Source organism: Garra rufa, chromosome 19 (genome assembly GCF_049309525.1).
Source record: "Garra rufa chromosome 19, GarRuf1.0, whole genome shotgun sequence".
NCBI classification, from domain to species: domain Eukaryota; kingdom Metazoa; phylum Chordata; class Actinopteri; order Cypriniformes; family Cyprinidae; genus Garra; species Garra rufa.
The window spans coordinates 9,864,293-9,888,610 of record NC_133379.1 but is presented as its reverse complement, the minus strand read 5'-3'; the positions used below and the strand labels follow the sequence as shown (position 1 = coordinate 9,888,610).

Here is a 24,318-nt window from a genome sequence, read left to right as displayed (position 1 = left end):
TATTTCAGTACATCACAGAAACAACTGAAACAAAGATTTAAAAGCAGTTGAGCAGCAAACTTTGTGAAAACTAATATTTGTGTCATTCTCAAAACTTTTGGCCACGACTGTATAAGTAGTACATAGTATGAACACACCCAAACAGGACTGTAAAATAAAGTACTACCCATATTGTTTTCTTAATCCTTACCATGGTACTACCCTGGTGATACTATGGTACTTAATAATTTGTATATTATCTAAATCGAGATAATTCAAAGATTACTATTGTATTTTCACTTACTTTTTTATGGAAGCCTGTTTCCGCCACTGAACAAAAAAAGTAAAAAAAAAAAAAAAAAGTTTGACTTATCTCACAATTCTGACTTTTTTCTCAGAATTGTGAGATATAAACTCACAATTCTGATTAATAAAATAAATTGCAAGTTTATATCACACAATTGTGAGTTATAAAGTCAGAATTGTATGTTATAAAAGTCTTTTTTATATAAGTCTTATTGCTACAAATGTACCATTACCCATGCTACTTGTTTTGTGGTCCAGGGTCACATATATACTTTATAGGAATGCACAATATATCTGTACCATAATGGCTTTTTTTAATGTGTTTACACTAATGACTAATTAGTGCATTAGCTTGCTTAAACATACATTTGAAGCAGTTCCACCTTTTTTTTTTTTTTTTCATGTGGGTTTTTTCTGTTTAGATTTTGCTGTTAATCAATTAATCTGCAATTCATGCACTCAATTCAAAGTTTCAAAAGATTAATAGCCCTAATACATGTATTTTTTCTCCTCCAGTCCTCCGCTACGAAAGGCACGTGCACTATATGCCTGCAAGGCTGAGCATGACTCTGAGTTGTCCTTTATTGCAGGCACTATATTCGAGAATGGTAAGTCCCTAACGGTGGGTGTCTCCATTTGTAGCCCTCATGGGGTGTATTGGGTATATCTGGTTAGTTAAGCAGGTTTGAGCCTTGAGCGTCGGCATAAGGGCAGTAAACTGATATCTCCGCTTTGTTCCACCCTTTGGCCCTTAACAGGTATCAGAGCTCCAAGCTGCCACAGTTTGACACTTGACACCGCTTAGCACTAGATCAGATTATTGTTTAATGAAACCTCAGGCGTGTTGGCTGTGTAGGCTGCGTAGGATAGTAGGACTGGGTTAAATAAATATATTAAATATTAATTTCTCAATTTTAATCAATTCTCATTTTTATGAGACAACACTTTTATGTCATCAATCGGCCATATTGGCGACACTGAATGTAAATGTGCCACTCAACCGAACGAAACTCGCATATTTTGCTGATTATTGCTGCTGAAAATAATCAATTATTGTCATGTTTTGGGCTGAAAAACATTTGGAGTACTATAGACTGCCAAAAGTTTTAACAAATCAAGGAGAAGAGTGCAAAAAACTCAGGAACAAAAGGCGTTTGTGGTTGGCCAAACTAAACCAGGTTTTCCAGTGCAAGAATCTTGACAACATTCGTGTTTGTTCTTATCATTTCTAGTCAGGTAGGTGAAGTATTAGGCTAATATCTTAACTACTGCTTGTTTGTATCTTTACCACCTATTAACTTTAGATTGTCAAAATATTTTGCCCTTTCCTGCTTACCAAGTCCTTCTCTATATGATTTAACAGCTTTTACATGTTTTTTCCATGGTTTAGACAGCATAAATGAACAGAACATATTCAGTAGTACAATAATCGTGCAATCCATGCTGATGTTTACATCTGAGTATCGCCAGTATGGCCACACATCCGGGTAACTGACCAAACCAAATTGATTCTCAAATCCCAAGAATTGATTAGTGTAACACGTTTTCAGTTAATGAACAGAACAGAAGTGCGCCTCCCATCCAATAAATCGCGATAAGCTTTGTGTTTTGTTACTTTGATATGAAACAAAGTCTCATTCTGTTCATTTTATTACAAAATTCAAACTATAAATGCCACTTTGGCTGTTTAATGTAGCATCATAGATGGCTGTAGCACCTCAGTTCAAGAGAAGCGGCAAACTGTTAAAAGAAAGAGTACCATTTACCGAAATCCTTAAATGTCTCATGTAATCGCTCAGTGTTTCAATCGTGGAAAGACGTCATTTTAACAGCTTGTAAACAATATGTTGCGTAACATCACATTTACCTCAGACAAAAAACATTCAGTGACCATAAACCTGTTAATCAGCTAGACAAATAAGCTCTAGAGATGAGCATTTTGCTAAACATATGCACCGTATAACATATTCATTACCAATTTTTACTGTTCTTGGATATTTAATTTACGTTTGAATAAATCTGTCAAGTTTTTATGACAGCCAACATTTAAATGTTAAAGTCCCCCTGTAGTGAAAATCAAGTTTTTTTTTATGTTGTTTATTTGTTTATGTGGTGTTTTTAATATGCTTTTAGACAAACCATATGCCAATCCATTAATCAACACCATTGCTGAGTATTTTCTCCTTAAAACTGTGGTTTACCAAAGGCTGTCCTAGAAATGCGGTTTGAAACAGTCCTTTTTTGCCACGCAAAATTCAGTAACTAATCACGTCAATGGATAGATTAAGACCATTAGCATGCAAAATATACCAATAGGATTACCAGCACAAAACAAAAAATTAAATACAGCAAAATCGCTAACTGTTAGCCGCTAACCATTAACTTGAATAATAACCCGCAGCAACAGTGTAAAAGTTGCTGGAGTCAGAAACCTCTCCCGCATTGGTGTCTGCTCTTCAGAGGCATTGGCTCGCAGGCGCGAACTGCAATCACTATCTAGGCTCTGGCCCTTGCCAGGTTATCACAACAAAACCCACCCAATTGCTACTCAAAACTAGCCCAAAAGTAGCCCAATCGCCTTTTGAAGGGGGTCCCCCGGTAAAAAATCGCGTTCCAGGGGGTAAAATACACGTTTTGTGGTGGTTCCTCTGGTAAAATTAGCATTCCAGGGGCAAAATCAAGCGCCAACCTCCTGCTCTCTCTGTTGAAACCAACACGGAAGTGACTTAAGATGCAATTCATCGTCTGGTTGCTGGTCTCACAGCAGAAAAAAAAATATGTTTACAGCCTGGTACAAAAAGTGGTTTTGGTTTATATAGATAATTTTGCCTTCCATCTCAACTGTGAGGGGGGTGAATTTTTTTACTCATCCATTTAAGTTATATTAAGCCTTAAGGTGCGTTCACACCGGACGCGAATGAAGCGGCAAGCGCGAGTGATTTACATGTTAAGTCAATGCAAAGACGCAAATAGCCATCCTGCGGCGCGAAACGCGCGAATGAGGCGGCGCGCATTGAGCGTTTCAAGCGATTGACGCGCGAGTTCAAAAATCTGAACTTTGGCGAAAATCCGCGCCGCGTTAACCAATCAGGAGCTTGCTCTAGTAGTGACGGAGGCAGAAATCCGAAACAACAATGGCGGACAAAATCACCGTTGCTGTCTGTGGTTCCTCGGAGCTGTACGATACATCTTTGGACTTTTGTAGAAACAGAAATAAAAGGGATCTTGCTAGGAGGAAAGTGAGTGAAGAGGTCGGACAATCTGGTTAGTTTTAAAAAACGCTCTTACTCAATTTGACCTACATATACATACATATTGAGACTACAAGCAAGCTAAAGCTGGCAAATTGAGCTCATTCACCTATTTTACAACTACTTTCCCGCTGACGAGTGGCAGAAGCCCCTCCCATGACGCAAATTCGCGTCTGTTGTGAAGAAAATGTCACGCGCAAATTTTACCGCGCAAATGGCGCGAGTAAACTCAAATGTTCAAGCGTTCAACTACGCGCGAATAGCGTGTTTTTTCCGCGCAAGTCGCGTCCGGTGTGAACGCACCATTAAAGTTCTGCATAATTAAGGGTGTTGGCCACTTGAGCACCAGCTCCACCCACATCCTGCCTCTTTGCCCATTTTCGATTATCCGGAATGGCGTTTGGTGCTTCCAAGATGGCGACGGCCGACTCCCGCCCACTATGAGCTTCAAAAACGCTCTTCTCCATTTTTTTACAGTCTAATATAAAAATAATAATAAAGTATTACGCTGTTGGGGTCGCTTCAACCCGCGGACATGATAAACAACCCGCGGCAACAGTATAAAAGTAGCCCAATTCCACGGACTTGGCAACACTGTGTCTGGCCGCTGGTGTGAGTAAGTGGAGACTGGGCTCATTTGCATATTCATAAATCCACGTATAGTAAATGAGGCAAGGGGGGTTACATTCAAGCTGTTTTAAGAAATTAGAAATTAATTTTCACAAGAAAAACATTAAAATATGTAATTTTGATGATCAAAGAGATACGTTTAGTTTTAAGAGATAAAATGTTTGACTACTGCATTGGCATGAACTGAAGTAGAATTATGTAACTGAATAACTTTATTATTAGAACAATATGTGTAATCTGGCTTTGCACACAACTCAGTTAATTTTAGCTTCCAATATCAATGTAGTACCAACTGACTCTCGTGTACATTTTACACCATTAGTAGAGAGATTTTTTTTTTCCTTGAGAAGATTTGCCATGTACTTTACCTGATTTATATCCAAGTTTGTGTCAATACTCAGCCCTTAAAATATTTTTGGGTCTCTTTGTCACCTTGATTATTTTTGGCGGCAATTGAGTTCAAGGTTGAGGTCAACAGTTTACATACATCTTGCAGAATCTGCAAAATGTTAATTATTTTACCAAAATAAGAGAGATCATACAAAGGCCATGTTATTTTTTAATACCAGCCTGAATAAGATATTTCACATAAAAGATGTTTACATATAGTCCACTAGAGAAAATAATAGTTGAATTTATAAAAATGACTGTTCAAAAGTTTACATACACTTGATTCTTAATACTTAATACTGTGTTCTGAATACCTGAATGATTTTTTTTTTTTTTTTTTTTTTTTTTTTAGTGATGTCCCTTGTTTGTCCTGAACAGTTAAACTACCAGCTGTTCTTTAGAAAAAAATCCTTCAGGTCCCATTTGTGTGTATTTAAACCCTTTCCAACAATGACTGTATGATTTTGAGACCCATCTTTTTACACTGAGGACAACTGAGGGACTCAAATGCAACTATTAGAGAAGGTTCAAACGTGATGCATTAAGAGCCGGAGGGTGAAAACTTTTGAACAGAACGAAGATGTGTATATATATTTTTTTTCCCTAATTTGACCTAAATATCATATTTTTTCATTTAGTACTACTCTTTAAATGTTACAGAGGATACTTACATGTTTCCCAGAAGACAAAATAAGAGTCCCTCAGTTGTCCTCAGTGTGAACAAATGGATCTCAAAATCATACAGTCATTGTTGGAAAGGATTCAAATACACAAAAATGCTGAAAAACCAAAGAATGTGTGGGACATAAAGGATTTCTCTTAAAAACAGCAGGCAGTTTAACTGTTCAGGACAAACAAGGGACTCATGAACAATTATCACTAAACAAAACAAAAAAACACAGCTGTGGATCATTCAGATAACAACACAGTATTAAGAATACTGTGTAGGTGACGCTGCACACGGAGCCGAACTTAAATCAGGAACAGTCCTTACTCCTTTCCCTTTGTGGAAACAGAGAATGAATAGGGGGTAAAGTTGTCGGCGACATCCAAAATGATCTTCCGTTTGCATCTTTGTCTCACAGTTCATCCGTCAAGAGAACCAGGCTGGCTGGAGGGCACCTTGGACGGGAAGACAGGGTTAATTCCGGAGAACTACGTGGAGTTCGTCTAGCTGGAAGTCAATGAAAGCGGTGAGGCACTGTGCCCGCTTTTGAAAACAACTGAAGCCGAGTTAGTATGCCTGAGCGTGTCTGTGTGATAGTATGGTGTTTTGGCAACAGTGGCATTTCCCCAGTGTGGCATTGTTCTGTGCATCCCACAATGCATTGCTGCAGTTTAACACAAAGTTCAACACCAGGTAAAAGGGGAAAAAAAAAAAACCCTGGGACCAAGTTGCTTCTGTTATCTCAGCCACAATCTAATTGAGTATTTAGGGGGTTATAATGAATTCTGGATTTGTTTTTATTACTATTACTGTTTTTTGTTTATGTGTGAGCAGCTCCTGGTTCACCATGATGTAAAATGTGCTGTTTCTATGCAGTCTGGGGCTTTTTGAATGTCTTTTGTGGTCCTCATGTGTGTTTTGTTTAGAACTACTAATAGAGAACTGTTAATTATGTCTGGGGGGGAGTAAAAAAAAAAACTCTTGCACTCTTTTGTATATCAGGAAACTATTCAAATATTCAGAATTTACTTGTTTTCCTTTCTTAGCAAGTGGAAGAGTGTAAATTATTTCTTAATGTGAATTAACATCATATGTAAACCACTCTTATTTAAGCATAATCTCTGATGAGATTTGTGTTCTTTTGGAGTGTATTAACATTGTACATAATTGACAGTTGATAAGGTATAATTTTTTTGTAAAATGTGAATTATATATATTTTTATTGTAGCGCACTAACTTAATTTTTTGATAGCCCAATTGATCTTTTTACATTTTTAAAAATGTACAATTTCCTGAGCCTTAATATTCTTTAGGATGTCAAATGAATAAAATGGTTCAGTTGTTTAGAATTATTTTTTTTTCTATTAAATAAAAATCAAATCTTCATTTAAATACATTTTCTTTCTTTTTTGGACCATGCTAGTCTATTTTAATGGGATTCTGAACTTTACATACCAGTTTTAAAGGGGTCATCGGATGCCCATTTTCCACAAGTTCAGTCTTTAGGGTCTTAATGAAAAGTCTCTAATATACTTTGGTTAAAAATTCTCAATAGTAGTCAGTGATGCGCGGGTTGATCCAAAATGAGCGGGTGCCTGCGGTCACCCGCGGTTACGAGTCATCCAAAAATATTTTTAATGACATTCGGGTCGTGGTCGGTCGGGTCGTTTGAAATAAGATGCCAATTAAACCTTTGTAATTTGTATAGTACTAGACACAATTTTGAATGTTGAGCGTTATTAACTGTTGAATAAATGCTGACGCGGGACAAAATGCCCGATTTCCCAACATGTTGAACTGAGCAATGCCATTGTATCATTTTAATAGGCTACTTTTAAACGCATATAGCTCAGTAATGTCAGCTTTATGTATTTTCTGAGAGGGGGTGGGATTTTTGTTGGGAAAGTCGGGAGAGAGACGCACACTTCGATTAGACCGGATAAACACAAGCAGCATCTTAATTGTTAAGAAAATGATATTCCTAATAAATGTCTCGAATATTTTGATCATGTCCAATGCTTCTCTTTCTTTTTGGAATTATTAGACACATTTCACTGTGTCTTTTCAAATGCCTAAGTCTGTTTAATTTCCTTAATTGTAAAATTTCTCGCACTATTTTTAAACGTTTATTCAAGCAATAATATATAAATTATCTCATGTATATGCTTGTTTAAAACCAGGGATTAAAACGAATTCCAAGTAAAAACGGTATTTTTTCTTTACATTTCCAGAGAGCGAAACGAACGAAATGAAACATTACTTAATAAATTCAAGTAATTTCCTTATTCATTTGATACAACTATTATAGCTATACAATTAATATATATAAAATAATATTATTTTGTCATATTTGTGGTTCCTGAATTTATATATGAAAACTTCGTTTTGAAGTGCATTCGTTGTTTGTTTAAGAAAATTTGTTAACCTAGCCTATTAAGTTGATATATATTCTTGATAATTTTAGAAGTTAGAAGTTAAGAAAAAGGAATGAGCTTGTAGTCTATATATATTTATGACTATAGGCTAATCTTTTTCTTAACTTTTATTACACTGTAGATCGAAATAAAATAATTCTTGATCATATTTGTGACCCTGGACCACAAAACCAGTCATAAGGTAAAATTTTACAAAACTGAGATTTATACATCATATGAAAGCTCAACAAATAAGCTTTCTATTGATGCATAGTTTGTTAGGATAGGACAATATTTGGCCGAGATACATCTATTTGAAAATCAGAAATCTGAGGGTGCAAAAAAATCAAATTACTGAGAAAATCACCTTTAAAGTTGTCCAAATTAGGTTCTTAACAATGCATTTTACAAATCAAAAATTACATTTTGATATATTTACAGTAGGAATTTTACAAAAAATCTTCATGGAACATGATCTTTACTTAATTTCCTAATGATTTTTGGCATAAAAGAAAAATCTAAAATTTTGACCCATGCAATGTATTTTTGGCTATTGCTACAAATATACCCCAGCGACTTAAGACTGGTTTTGTGGTCCAGGGTCACATTTATCATCGGAGAATCACTGACATAATTTAGAGTACTTCGAAAACGAAACTATTTAAATCTGTATAAAGGAAAGACAAAATAAATCACAAGAACAATCTGTATTTTTCTTGTAATCAAGAACATCTCTTTTGACAAAATTACCTAATTAATGCCGAATGATGTTTGACAGTGAACGCATCTCCACCGCATAGCCGCATATAATCGCTGGTGTCAGTCGCAAATATTAATCATGTGGGTCAGGAAGCGGGTCGGGTACAAAATTGACCCTTTTTTTGCGGTCCGAGTTGCGGGCGGGTTAGTTGAAAACGTCGGTCGGGTTCGGGTTGTTTATACATTGACCCACGCATCACTGATAGTAGTGTAAAAAAAACACCCTTTACCTTGTCAAAATCAGCTCTGCAAAATATCAGTTCATTTTATCGCATTAAATGCAAATGAGCTCTGTTCGCTCCTCCCCTCTCTGCTGAGGGATTACAATCTGTAATGTTTACTTTAGCTGCGTTTATCGGCGAAACTTGCCAACAAGCACATTATTAAGAAAGGCCATTTGCAAAGATGCATAAAAAACCCTTATACTCACTTCTGCTGTGGGTGAAGCTGCATCACGAATAATTCACATGAACATAGATGCATATGTAGATCGGGATCGGCGCTTTCCTTTTAAAAATGAAAGTAACGTTGTCCTCTGCCTCTTAATGTCAGGAGTAAATGACGACTGCTGTGTTCATTATTACATCCAACACCAGAACACCTCAATCGCTTCCTCTGCACCTGAGTCACACAGTGGCGATTGTATTCGGACTGTTTCAGCTCGGTGAGGGCGGGTCTAAGGTAAGACGCTCATGTCAATCAACTGTGTTTCGTCACAACGACAAGAAGCTGAGAATGACCTGATTTTAAAAAGGGGATATTACTTTTAAAGATTAAAAAAATACCACTGGCTGGATTTTTATCATTGTAGGGTGGTTGTGTACACAAACTGCCAACACACATTAATGTTCAAACAACATGTAAAAGTTAGTTTTGCATCCGATGACCCCTTTAAGGCTGAGAAGTGTAGATTTGTGTCAAAATTCAGATACGATGGAAAAAACAGCCAACTGCACTGGCTGATAAAGGTGTTTCACGATGCCATAGAAGAACCTTTTTGTCTAAATGGTTCCATAAAGAACCTTTAACATCTGAAGAACCTTTCTGATTCACAAAGGTTCTTTGTGGCAAAAGAAGGTTCTTCAGATTATAAAAAGGTAAGAAAGAGATGTTTTTTTTTAAAGAACCTCTGACTAAATGGTTCTTTGTGGAACAAAAAACGAGTGTAGCACAACGATTTCACAGCATAAGAAAGACGCAACTCTCCCTCTGAACAAATTTTGTCCAACATTTAATCAAATATGTGTAAAGATCGACATTGACTACAGGAGAGGTGTAATACAGAAGTCATACAAAACTATTTTTTCAAACAAATAGACATTGTATATCCTTTACATTGGATTATTTTACATATAACTGAAATGCAAACGAAACAAAACAAAAGACTTTAATGAAAGCCATATACCAGTGAAATATGATTTGCCCTTAATCTTTAAAGATAGTATCTGCATGAATTTTTGTACAAAATATACTATGTCAGGCCAGTATTAGGGTAGTGCAAATTCTCAGGCTCTGATACATTACTTATACACACAGCTTTATTTATATTTTACTAGTTAATTGTACAGCATTATACATGAGACCAAAGCCTAAATCTTTATAATAGAAATAGAAAAAAGGATCAAACAAAGTAAAAAGAGCCTAGAGTTGGGTAATAAGTGCTACTGTAAAATGTAACGGCTTTAAATATTTATTTCTGATGTTTTATTATTTTTATTTTTTTTTACATTTTATTCTTTTTTTTAAATCTGCGTTGCTTTGGTCACTCTGTTGCACTATACAAAATATACTTGCATCCCCGACTTATAACTTTAAGCTGTCGTTCTTTAAAACAGTGATTACTCATATATATATATATTCCTTATAGATTTATAGAATTTACAATTACATACAACATAACACCTTTTCTCAAAAGTGCATCTGTAATACAGTTCTTGACAAAAAAGATAGCAATACAACTTTATGTATTAAAATTAGTTTGTTGTAAAATGATGTGTATATCAAAGAGAATCTGTCGTTATATTTTCGCTTTAGTTTCATTTAAAAATGATCGATGATTACCCAACAAAAAATATTTTCTAGACATTTCAGCATACTTCTCGATTTATACAAGCTGTGTTTTATGGCTCACAAACTCCCTTTGCAAGGCCTACTGTGAAACGAATAGAAAATGCGACATCTCACAAACCTAGCGAGGAATTTGTTAAAAAATAGTCCGCTAAAATAGTCGAGGAAGGAGGGCTGGGATATGTACTGCGACATTTCGATTTCACATCAGCCTAATGAAGCTGCTGGAAATGAGCGTTAAGCAAACAGTGGCTCGGTAACACTCTAAAAGCACGAGACCTACGCTGTAAAATTAACCTTTAACCCTCTACTCGCCATGAGAGTTTTAATACTGTACATGGCCATAGTGAGTGGCAAAATTAATCAAGAGTCAAATAAACAAATATAGCTGGATATTTCTTAACTTAAATGTTTGAATGTTCTTATATACACAAACACCAGAAATTCCAGAAATGTGCAGGATACTCAAGTGCAACATGGAATATTATAGAAGGAATATTATGCAAATAAAAACTCTTTCGTCGTTTACTCACCTGTGTGTCGTTCCAAACCCATATGCTTTTTTTATTTTTTTTATCTAATAGAACACAAAAGACGACACTGTGAAGAATCTTCACACAGCACTTTTCCATACAACAACTAACTACAAGTTTGGAACGACACGACAGAGTAAAACCTGACAGAATTGTCATTTTTGGATGAATTATTCCTTTACGCTGGTAATCAAGCGTAGCTGGTGCGAAAACCCTGAAGCGCAGACATGAATGTCAGTTGACACGTAACAATGAGCAAACACATGCCCGAGCACGAGAACAACAAATGATCCTTTTGTTCTGATGTTACCACAAAAGAGTGCGATTGTGGCTTGGCACCACGGGGATACATCAAAGACAAAGACGGAAAAAGTGGGTCACAACATATGGGTTGCCAGATTTAGAATTTGCAGGGAGCAATTCCAAAAACATTTAAATATAAAACGGGATGACAGGAAATAAAAAGAATGAGACGTCGGAGGATGTGCAACTTGAACATGAACAAACAGCAGCTGATGGGAGGGAATGCTGGGATATGCCAATTTAAATATATGGACGGAAATCTGACAAATTAACAACTCAACTCAACTCATTCCCTGATTACCATCACCACCTCTATATATCTAGTATAAAAAAAAACAACTAAAAACTTCAACCTCATGTTTTTTTTTTTTTTTTTTTTTAATGCCGTCTTTTTTCCCTCCAAAATAAGGATAGACAATGAGGAGGACTGATGAAAATGTCTGATTCACATCACTTTTTTATATTAAATAAGCTGATTTAGAACACACGATGTCTGAAAGGATTTTGACTGAGCTCACTGAATAATGACTTTAATTTAGGTTTGCTCATCACACCATGCTGTCGTATGAATTGATAAAACTTGAAACACAGAATGAGTCATACTGTAGATGAGCAAGACTTTCACAATGTCTTTGTTTCTTTTTTGAAGCTTGAAAGATCCACCCAGCAATCGTTGCAACGGAATGGAAAATAGCGACTAGGAAATGTTTCAGAGTTTCTTCTTTTGTGTTCCACAATTTGTGATTCAATAAAATAATTCAATTTAAAGGATTCGGTCACTTCCAGAACAAAAAAATTACAGATAATGTACTCACCCCTTTGTAATACACCACCCCGGTCGATAAGAAATTATGATTTTTGAGAAAAACATTTCAGGAATTATCTCCATATAGTGGACTTCAATGGTGCCCCAAAGTTTGAACTTCAAAAATGCAGTTTAAACGCAGCTTCAAAGGGCACTAAATGATCCCAGCCAAAGAAGAAGTGTCTCATCTAGCGAAACGATTGGTTATTATCTAAACAAATTGTCAACTTATATACTTTATGACCTCAAATGCTTGTCTTGTCCTTGCGATGTGTTGTCTGTGTGACTTCAGGGCACCATTGAAGTCCACTATATGGAGATAATTCCTGAAATGTTTTCCTCAAAAAACTTAATTTCTTATCGACTGAAGAAAGAAAGACATGAACATCTTGGAGACAAAGGGGTGAGTACATTATCTGTACATTTTTGTTCTGGAAGTGAACTAATCCTTTAATTTGTAGGTGGCCTTCCCCCATACAAATTATATTTCAGTGGAACCTACTGAAAAAACAACAAATTTACTGTTAGTCATGGAGCAATTTAAAGCATTAGTTCGCTTCCAGAACAAAAGTTTATGGATATGGTACAGTACTTATCCCCTTGTCATTCAAGATGTTCATGTCTTTCTTTCTTCAGTTGATAAGAAATAATGTTTTTTGAGGAAAACATTTCAGGAATTATCTCCATATAGTGGACTTCAATGGTGCCCTGAAGTTTGAACTTCCAAAATGCAGTTTAATTGCAGCAACAAAGAAGAAGAAGGGTCTCATCTAGCGAAACAATCAGTTATTTTCGAAACCAACTGACAATTTATATACTTTATACCTCAAATGCTTGTCTTGTCTTGTCCTTGCGATGTGTTGTCTGTGTGACTTCGGGGCACCATTGAAGTCCACTATATGGAGATAACTCCTGAAATGTTTTTTCTCAAAAAACAATTTCTTATCGACTGAAGAAAGAAAGACATGAACATCTTGGATGACAAGTGGGTAAGTACATTATATGTACATTTTTGTTCTGGAAGTGATCTAATCCTTTATTTTTTGGGTGGCCTACCCCTACAAATTATATTTCAGTGGAACCTATTGAAAAAACAACAAAGTTGCTGTTAGTCATGAAACTATTTTCATGAGTAGTTCACTTCCAGAACAAAAAATTACAGATTATGTACTCACCCCCTTGTCATCCAAGATGTTCATGTCTTTCTTTCTTCAGTCGATAAGAAATTATGATTTTTGAGGAAAACATTTCAGGAATTATGTCCATATAGTGGCCATCAATGGTGCCCCCGAAGTTTGAACTTCAAAAATGCTGTGCATTTTTGTTCTGGAAGTGAACCAATCCTTTAATTTTTGGGTGGCCTACCCCTACAAATTATATTTCAGTGGAACCTACTCACAAAGCATTAAAGTTGCTTTTCATTGAACAAATCTCGATTTGAGTTGAGTTGAGTTTATCTTGTGGGATTGGCATGGTTCTCCATGCAAAGTGGTTTTATGAGTTTGGAGATTCGATTAGACTTAAAAAAAAAAAAAACAGCATAAAATGGTCATGTTTTGTGGGCTGCTTTAAAATTTCAAGCATCTCTGGGGAGCGTTGAGCTGCCACCTACAGAGAACGGGCAGAGACAGACGTGATGACTGTGAATCATCGACATAAATGTTGTACGCCAAGTCAAGCCTGAGAAATATCCGAAAATTGATTCGCAAAGCGCAAAAAAAGGCACATCTCCCTTTTTTGATAAACCTTTGTAAACATTTCAGCAGTGTACATGCAAAAAAGAGAAAGAATCGCTAAAAATGTCTACTCTGTCTGCTCCAAGTACACATGACTTTGTCCTTCTCCACGAACATTTCAGAAGAGTCAGCTGTTTCCTTTGAGAACCAAACCAGGAGCGACTGTATCCCTCAATTCATTCGGGATGTTTGGGGGAAAGCGGGCAGGTTGGACTAGCGCTGGTAAGAAAAGGGTGGCGTTAAGGCATTTTTATGATCTAAGGCAGTCATTTCTGATGGAACAGGAGAGGCTTGACGCTCCCGTCTTTAAATTTTGGTAGCTGATGGCTAATGATCTCCGCCAGCATCTCGGGAAACTCCACGCTCAGAGATTTATTCACAAATGTGTAGAAACAGAAGTTGAGAAGGCCCTCCACCATCTGTGGATAAAAATAGCATTTCAGTAGAGCTACCTAATGCGTGTACATTCACAAGTAGCGATTGACCAATATATCATCATGGCCAGTGTTGCCAGGTTTTCACAATAAAACCTGCCAAATTGCTACTCAAAACTAGTGTTTCGAAGGGAAAGTACACATTTTTTTGGTGGGGTTCCCCTTGTAAAATTCACGTTATTTGGGTCGCTTCAACCCACAGACTTGAAAAACGACCCACAACAATAGTGTTAAAGTAGCCCAAATTCCTGTGAAAACCATGGAGCTGGCAACACTGACCATCGCTGATATATCTGCAAACATTTGCTATTTAATTTTTTTGAATTGGTCGACACAATTTTTGTTCTTTTTGGCCAGTAACTCAATAAAAAGCAAGACTTTTTATACTGACACCCAGCAAACATTCTACATCTTCATTACATTACTGTCTGACAGTTCTGCCTTATGAGATGCCAAAAGTTATGTAATTATATTTAATGTAATTTTGGCATTTAAAAGCTAAGCGTTATGTCTTTTAAACAAGTCTTAGAATGCCTACTACCGCTAATTAATTTAATTGCGATACTTAGAAATGTAAAGATACTGTCATCTGCCATCAAAAAAGAGAATTATATATATAATATAAAGATTAAAAGGTTTTTAAAGGTCCTTTTTAATGTGGTATAAACCATTTTTAAAACCAACATAAATACAACAATTACATATATAAAAAAGTTCACACATTAAAGACTAAGAACCTACTTCAAAAGTAACTTTTCTCTTTAAAGAGGTCATGAACTCAGAAATTTAAATTCCATTGATCTTTTGACATATAAGAGGTCATTGTACTATAAAACAAAACTCAAAACTTTCTCCTGTCAAACATACACTACTGTTAGCCAATCATAGCAGTGGGTGTTTACTTCCAAGTTACAACCTGCCACATTCTCTCAAACAGAGAGTTCTGATGAGAACAAAAAAGCCTATGACTTCTAAATTATGTTATGTTGAGGTAAAAATCTTGATAACATAAGTGGACCTCAGAGACAGTACAAAATAAAAAAGGCAGTTCATGATCCCTTTAAGGTCTAAACTACTGTTATGTCAGAGCAACATTTTGAAGAGATTTTTCTGATGTATATTTATGTTTTTAGCAAGCTACCTTCATAAAAACATCTCCTAGAGTACTAAGGTTTATTACCAGAGCTAAGGTAGATTACGTACAAATTGTAATCCATTACTGATTACAAATTACACAATGGAAATTGTAGTTAGTAACATAATCTGTTGGATTTCACATATGTGACCCCTGGACCACAAAACCATTCATAAGGGTCAATTTTTTTTACTATTTTTCCATTGATGTATGGTTTGTTAGGATAGGACGATATTTGGCTGAGATACAACTATTTGAAAATCTAAGGGTGCAAAAATCAAAATATTGAGAAAAGCACCTTTAAAGTTGTCCAAATAAAGTTCCTAATGCATATTACCAAACGAAAATTAAGTTTTGATATATTTACGGTAGGAAATTGATCAAATATCTCCTTGGAACATGATCTTTACTTAATACCCTAATGATTTCGGGCATAAAAAAAGATCATTTTGACCCACACAATGTATTTTTGGCTATTCCTACAAATATACCTATGCTACTTAAGACTGGTTATGTGGTCCAGGGTCACATATTAGGTAAAGCTTCTGAGTAGTTCCATCAAACGGGAAGACTTTCGAAAATTCAGGATTTCTAGAAGAATTAGGGCCATTGTGTAAATATGTAATCATGTAATCTATAAAAAAGTAACTGCTATCTAATTATAAGCAATGTAATATATATATAAATATACTTATGTAACATATAAATAATTACGTAATCTGGATTACATGTGATCAGTTACTAGCCAGCACTTGAATGTATTTCGTAACGCAACCAAACACATCTGAACCAGCCAATTACGATCTTCAGGAACAACTGATAATTACAGGCACATGTGTTAAGTGCAGGGTTGGAAGTAAACCCTGCAGGAAGGTAGATCTCGAGGAACAGGACTGGGCATTCTGCCTTTCCAATGCAATGTTCGCAATGTGCCGACCAAACGTTTACTCGCTTGTGTTAAAGTACGAGTCCTGCCTAGCTTGTTATTCTCTCTTGTAGATGCAATAAAAGCATCTGCCAGTAACATGTCTTGTTTGTGTTTGCTGATCGTAAGAGATGCCAGCTTACCTCCTGCATTGAATCCAAAAGCTTAGTGAGCTGGTAGAACCTCTGCCAGTTCTGACTGGAGTTCTCCTCTCGTTTAACTATGGCTTTGCCCAGCTCCTTGATGTAAGACATGCGGATTTCATCAAACACAGCTTGGCTTTTAAGGCCGTCCTTTGGTACTGTGGAAACAGAACAGGTCAGGATGAGACGTTTACTTTATATTATTGCTTTTTAATCAAGAAAATATTTCAAGGAGAAACAAAGAGGCACAATTAAACAAATGCTAAAAAGGCTTTCACCTTGGAGAAAGCTCTGACAATGCATTTTAAAGATCACCTAAAATATCCGAAATACTCTAATTAAAAGTTACTGGGTACAACGTCAATCAAGTTTTATGAAAGGTCTGACTTGACAGATGTGACATCAAAACAGCATTTCTTCTTTCTTTTGTCTTAAATGTTTTGCAAAAGCAAAAGGTCAATTAAGTATTTTGCTATCATCAACAAGACGACGCTCACGGATAGATTTTGCCTTTGTAGACGTTGTCATAGAAACAAATAACTACCAAATGCCAAAACGTCTAGAGATTGCAAAATGATGTGAAGATCTGCTTTGAAGGTGTGAAAAACTTGTTTTGCTGAAGCACAACTGGACCCATCTCATTGGTGAAATTCTCACTGGTCAGTGGATGGTTATGAGTATGTTTGTGCCTTTTTCCTCTACGCTTTCACATTTTTCATTGCTTTTGCAGCATTCCCAGGAGCATGATTCACGAGCTCCGGTGTGCTGAGGCACCCCGGTTCCAAAAGAAAGGGTAAATGCACAAAAACAACAAAAAACACATATTTTACTGGATTCAGGGGAAATAAAATAGTTTTATACACTAACGGTCAAAAGTTTGGGATAATTAGGATTATTAAGACTCAAGACTGCATTTATTTCATTAAAGGGAAAGCTCACCCACAAATGAAAATTACCTCATGACTTTTTTTCTTTCAGACGAATACAATCAGAGTTATATCTAAAAAATAATAATAATAATTTGCTTTTTTAAAGCTTTATAATGGCAGTGAATATATGTTAAGATTCCAAGTCCAATAAAGTGCATTCATCCATCATAAAAAGTGCTCCACATGGCTCCGGGGGGTTAATACAGGCCTTCTGAAGTGAATTGATGCATTTGTTCAAGAAAGAGAGTTGTGTAAGATGTAGGCGTAGTGTAACCTCCGGTGAGAGGGAAAACAGTCTCCTCTTGACCAATGTCGAAATCCTCTGAATTTTTTTCTTTAAGAAATCTCCCTTGTACTGTATGTCTAATTTGTGACCAGTGTTTTGTTTTTCTCTCTTCTCTGCGCTTCCACATTTGTTACTTCTCACCAGACCTTACACTACGCCTACGTCACCCGCTGGAATGACAGTCAAAGGAAGCTAGAGATTTTAGTTTATAGTTTTAAATATGGACATATTTCTTACAAGAACGCATCAATTCACTTTATTTTGCTTCAAAATCTGGACCACCATTCACTGCCATTATAAAGCTTGGAAGAGCCAGGACATTTGTTAATATAACGGTGATTGTATTTGTCTAAAAGAAAAAAAGTCATGTACTCCCAGGATGGCTTGAGGGTAAGGTAAAGGTATAATTTACATGTTTGGCTGAACTATCGCTTAACAAATAGTAATATTATCAATTATTATTACAAAGTACAGTTTTTTTTTTGATACTCCTCCTACAAAAATGGTCCAATTCTTATGAAAATTTGCTCAGATGATCTGTGGATCGAGCCACATAGAAATGACTGAACAGATTTTTGATTTTTATCTTTAAGTTATTACATCACAAACTTGTGGAAGTTGACCTAAAATTGGTTAAGAGGCTGTATCTCAGCCAATCTTTGATCAATTGAAATTAAACTTGGTATGCTCCCTTAACAACACGGTCTGAGGGTCCATGCCAAAGTTGGGAACAGCGCCACCTACGGGTCATGGGATACTAAAAATAGACATTTTAGGGCCAGTTTTACTAACAGTTTCCAGCTAATTTGAATCTCAATTTTCAGCAGTTATTATTCCAGTTTTCAGTGTCACATGATACTTCAGAAATCAATCTAATATGCTGATTTGGTGCTCGGTTAATATCACCTATCATTGGTACTTAATTTTTAATAATGGCTCTTCTTATTAGGGGACAAGCCTCGAAGGGGCTGTAGCTCCTATTGTATTTGTTGGTTTTCTTAATATTATTCTTCTTTCCCACTGGAAGTCTATGGCAGTCCTATGAACCTTAAGTAGGAAAATGATGAAATTGGGCACACTTGTAGTGATGGTCATGAATATTAACCTGACCAACTTTGGGGTCCCTAGAACCAACTCTATAACACCACCAGCTCAAAAAATAATTTTTGAAATATTTCGATCTAGAAAAATTTAATTTATTACACCTGATTATTCTCCACATGCGGATCACATTTAATAGCTTACATTAAGACTCCACCCATGACAGTAACGGACATTTTGAAAAGTACAGTATTCGGGGTATTTTTTTTTGGGATACTCCTCCTTAAACAATTGTCCAATTCTTATGAAAACTGGTTCACATGATCTGTTGAAATGACTGAACAGATTTTTGATATTCATCTTTGTTTAAGTTATTACATCACAAACTTGTGGGAGTTGACTTAAAATTGGTTAAGAGGCTGTATCTCAGCCAAACTTTTATAAATTGAAATGAAACTTTGCATGCTGCATCAACACCATGTCCTGAGGGTCCATGCCAAAATTGGGAACAGCGCCACCTACGGGTCACGAGATACTAAAAATAGACTTTTTGCTTACAACTTTTGAACAGTTAGAGCCAGATTTACTAACAGCTTCGCCAGTGCAAAACATCTTTTGGCATTAAAAGAGTACTGCCAGGATATACTAAAGACGTGCAGTGAAGAATTAGTGCTATAAAGGTGGGGACAAAGTTATTTTTGTGCCTGTCCTTATTGAATATACATTTGTAGGAGTTTCCCTTTCAGATGTAAAATGAATGGGAGAAGAGTATTAAAACGAATTACGCAGTGCAATTTACTACATTTGCCATCATCAAATAACTTGGCGGTATTATTTAACATCTAAAAAAAGCATATCTTAAAGCTGGTGGTAATTTGCGCTGCTCTTGGTAGATTGCGCTGGTCATTATGGAAATGATCTGGCTGTGTCTGTATTCTTTGATGTATGCATTGTCAGTGAACCACACACCATTAACGCTTTTAGAAAATTGTGCTCGAATGCTAATTTACTCTGTTTAGTAAATCTGGCCCCAAACTAATTAAAAACTTTTTAACATCTTCGTGTTGAGACACAACATAAAACCACTTCATAAAAATAGGATAGCCTAGAAGACCATAAGTGAAGGCACCAGAGGCACGAGGCCTTGTGTGGGCGCACACCGCCCCTGCGACACTCCTGCCGGTTCACATCCAAGTCAAAGGAAAGTATGCAAACCTGAAGTAAATGTCAATGTGTTTCATGTAATGGCTGTTGGCCCTGAGGCGTTCAGATCAGTGGCGTATCAGCCAGGGATTTGAGGCCCAGGGATGCTGGACTGCAGCCCAGGCAAACACTTCGACTCGAATGAACCTATGCAAAGTGCCGGAGAGGGTTGATAGTCTTGGTGCAATTATATCCTGATCTCTTATCAGATGAGACAGCAGGATTTGAAAACAGAGAGATCTGGTGCACAAATGCTGTGGCTTATTGGTAAGCATGCCCGTTTGTCAGGCTATTTACTAATTGTTTGCGTATTACACACTGACAGCTATGTTTAAAAATAGTACTGAAAGTGAAACAGATTGCATGCATGCAAAGAAATCTTTCTACGCTGTTCCCATATAACCTCATTATGTGCATGTTCAACTGGTGTCCAGTTATCATCTGGCTTATTTTGCATATTCAAAGGAATATTTCTTGTTCAGTACAGTATATTTTAAGTTCTACTGACTGCATTTGTGGTATAAATGCGTGGATTCTGATGACTGCTGATACCTGTGCTGAGGAGCAGGAGCACTTTCATGCAGAGATACTCGTCGTAGGAAACCTGCAGCCTGACCAGCTCACTGGAGATCTTCAGCATCTGGTTACACTGGTCGCTCATGTAGGGTAGTTTCATCCTCTCCCTTTAACACACACACACACAGGAAAACATCTATATTCTGCATGCATTTCACAGGCCAAAACATCATGGCTGACAGAAGAAACTTTAACATCTGACAACATTATTGTTAAAAAGCAGCATGAGCAGCATAAAGCAGCATGCCCATAAAATTACACAGGTTTAACTGTTTAAACGATGGGGAAAAAATTGTTTGCTGATTGCATGAGCAAAGTGCAATGCAACAAATTACAGCTAAATCACAGCCTTTTACAGTTTTTTAGGCACTAAGCCATTACGCATTTTTCTTAAGATATTTACAAAAACATCACTGACTCATTTGTTACAGATTGTATAATATTCCACTGAACAACGTATGCACCACTTAATTTTATAATATACATGTTTCTATAAATATTATACACAATTTTTACATTTACAATTTACTTAAGTTAAATATTGTATATAAAATATTAACATAAATACAGTTGAGGTTAAAAGTTTACATACACCTTGCAGAATTTGCAAAATGCAAAATTATTTTACCAAAATAAAACGGATTATACAATTTTTTTTTTTATGTTTACATGTTTTATGTAAAAGATGTTTACATACAGTCGACAAAAAATTCTAGTTGAATTTATTAAACTGACCCTGTTCAAAAGTTTGCATACGCTTGATTCTTAATGCTTTGTTGTTACCTGAATGATCCACAGCTGTGTTTTTTTGTTTAATGATAGTTGTTCATGAGTACCTTGTTTGTCCTGAAGTTAAACTGCCCTCTGTGAGCATTTGAAACTTTTGTAATAGTAGCATGAAAAGATGGTTCTCAAAATCATACAGTCATTGTTGGAAAGGGTTCATATACACAAAAATGCTGAAAAAAAAAAAACAAATAATTTGTGGGACCTGAAGGATTTTTCTGAAGAACAGTGGGCAGTTTAACTTTTTAGGACAAACATGGAACTCATGAACAACTTTCACTAAACAAAAACAATAAACGGCTGTGGATCATTCAGGTAACAACAGTATTAAGAATCAAGTGTATGCTAACTTTTGAATGGGGCCATTTTTATAAATTCAACCATTATTTTCTCTTGTGGACTGTATGTATGTGAAATATCATATTCAGGTCAGTACTAAATAAAAAAGTAACATGCATTTTGTATGATCCCTCTTATTTTGGCAAAATAATTAACATTCTGCAAGGTGTATGTAAACGTTTGACCTCAACTGTATAATATCAATACTGAATACTGAACTGAAATATAATACTATTAAAATAAATTAAATAATATATCATTATTATATATATATTATTTTGTATCTAATGTTATATAAAATGTATACAGTATTAAATATAATGCATTCTCTTATATTAAGTGTGTTTGTTTGTTTTTTAGCCTTAAACAAAAAGGTTTTTTTTGCATCTAGTTTGCATCTAGTAAGCATTTTATATCACACACCATGTAAATTAACTTAATGTAAATGTTAATGTAAAATAAAAGCCTATACACCACCAAACCAGACTATTTCACCAATTGTTTTCGACTGTTTTGAAATAGAGACGCTGGATTAGCGGTGGGCGTTATGGCAAAAATATCATATCACAAATTTTTGAAAATTTCAGGATTCACGATTTCATCACGATTCTTTGTTATGTTGGTTTTACTATTTTGCAAGCTGTCTGAGCAGTACAGCCAAACTAATTTCCCTATTTTAAAACTAAAGCCTTACAAGGTAACAAAATACAAATTAAAAAGAATGGCAGATGTTTAGGCCAAATTGGGCGAAGATAAAAAGCTTTGTCATTAAAAAATAAGAACAAAGATAGGCTACATGTTACAAATACACATAATATACAAATAAAACAAACAGTGCTTTAATTTTCAGGTACAGTAGGTGTAGTAAGCAGTAGCATTTAAAAAAAAAAGAGTTAACAAATATACAAATAAAACACTATTTACAAATATTGTACATTGACTCTTATTAAAGCAACTGTATTAAAGTTCCTCAGTCAAGAGCAGTGAGTGATTTATCTTTTGTGTTTTGTTTATTAGCCTACCGTCACCCAAAAATGACAATTCTGTCATCATTTACTCACTCTCAAGTGTTTTTACATGAAACATGTTGAACATAAAACTTATTTTGAATAATGTGGGTAACCAAACAGTTGCTGGTCCCCAGTTACTTCCATAGTATTTTTTTTCCCACTATCAAAGTGCTTCCGTTATCCACATTCTTCAAAATATCTTCTTTTGTGTTCAGCACAAGTTGTGTTCTGTCTATTATACAGGCGCGTTTTAACAGTATTAGCGAATCAGACGTGAAAGATCGCTTAGTCTAGTAATCAGGCGCTGTTTGACATGCTTTGACCGACAAGACTTTGCATGCAAATAATGCACTTTTGTGACTGTGAATAAGTGCAGTGTCCCGTGAGTGAAGGTATATGTCGTGTTGTACAGGCGGCATGCTCTAGCAGGATACTACGATATTTTTTCAAAAGCAAATTGTGGAGACATTTTAATCGCCCATGACCAAAAACAGTCATATCACACACCCCTATGCCCACTTGACTGGCTTTACCTTACGTGACATTTTACTATGACTAGACACGATCCTAAAAACCACATAATCTGTCCGAAAACATTCCAAGTGTGGCTAGTAAAGGTACACTCACTCGTTGATGACGAGGTCTGGAGCGAAACACAACATGCCTCCGTTACACTGCTGGTAGGATCTCCAGCCCAAGCCAAAGGACATGAGGAAGAGCCAGGAGCACTGCAACAGCGTCATCTGGTCATCCAGGTGTAGGTTTCTGAAGCCTGAATGAGACAGAGACATTAACTATTAAAAAAAAAAAACTGCATCTCAAGCAGTGTTGGGGAAAGTTACTTTCAAAAGTAATGCATTACAATATTGAGTTACTCCCTAAAAAAATAACTAATTACATTACTTAGTTGCTTTTTATGAAAAGTAATGCGTTACGTTACTTTGTGTTACTTTTTAAAACTGGGCAGGGTTTGCTTGTTTGTTTTTAACATAAAAAGTTCTATTTTTGGCACCTTTTTTACACCAAAAGCCTCAGGCTTAGAGAAAAGTAATATCACGTCTGTGCAGTAGACCGCAGAAGAAAAAATGTTAAGTCTTCAGCAAGGACAAAAAGGAAAACAAATGTTAGATTATCTTGAGTAATTTTTGCTTATTAGTATGGATGAATTGCATCATCGGAGGTCAGCAGCAAAGACATCGGTTAATAAAATGGGATTAAATACATAAAGGATATTTGTATTATTCTACATATGTGACCCTGGACCACAAAACCAGTCTTAAGTCGCTGGGGTATATTTGTAGCAATAGCCAAAAATACATGGTATGGGTCAAAATTATTGATTTTTCTTTTATGCCAAAAATCATTAGGAAATTAAGTAAAAGATCATGTTCCATGAAGATTTTTTGTAAAATTCCTACTGTAAACCTATCAAAACGTAATTTTTGATTAGTAATATGCATTGCTAAGAACTTAATTTGAACAACTTTAAAGGTGATTTTCTCAGTATTTTGATTTTTTTGCACCCTCAGATTCCAGATTTTCAAATAGATGTATCTCGGCCAAATATTGTGCTATCCTAACAACCCATATATCAATAGAAAGCTTATTTATTGAGCTTTCATATGATGTATATATCTCAGTTTTGTCAAATTTAACCTTATGACTGGTTTT

General features: G+C 35.8%; 2 protein-coding genes across 2 annotated transcripts in view; one reads left to right on the top strand and one right to left on the bottom strand.

Moving 5' to 3' along the window:
- Positions 1–6,417, top strand: part of LOC141292261 (rho GTPase-activating protein 26-like) — a 147,403-nt gene extending 140,986 nt beyond the window's left edge. The window contains exons 23-24 of the mRNA XM_073824265.1: positions 802–893; positions 5,642–6,417. Coding sequence (XP_073680366.1) covers positions 802–893; positions 5,642–5,730 — 181 coding nt within the window. The 3' untranslated portion in view covers positions 5,731–6,417. The remainder of the gene's footprint in view (positions 1–801; positions 894–5,641) is intronic.
- A 6,915-nt stretch (positions 6,418–13,332) lies between these two features.
- The window catches only part of LOC141291954 (glucocorticoid receptor-like), a 100,033-nt gene continuing 89,047 nt past the window's right edge, over positions 13,333–24,318 (bottom strand). The window contains exons 5-8 of the mRNA XM_073823945.1: positions 23,275–23,419; positions 20,489–20,619; positions 16,478–16,635; positions 13,333–14,259 (exon numbers count right to left, since the gene is read on the bottom strand). Coding sequence (XP_073680046.1) covers positions 14,107–14,259; positions 16,478–16,635; positions 20,489–20,619; positions 23,275–23,419 — 587 coding nt within the window. The 3' untranslated portion in view covers positions 13,333–14,106. The remainder of the gene's footprint in view (positions 14,260–16,477; positions 16,636–20,488; positions 20,620–23,274; positions 23,420–24,318) is intronic.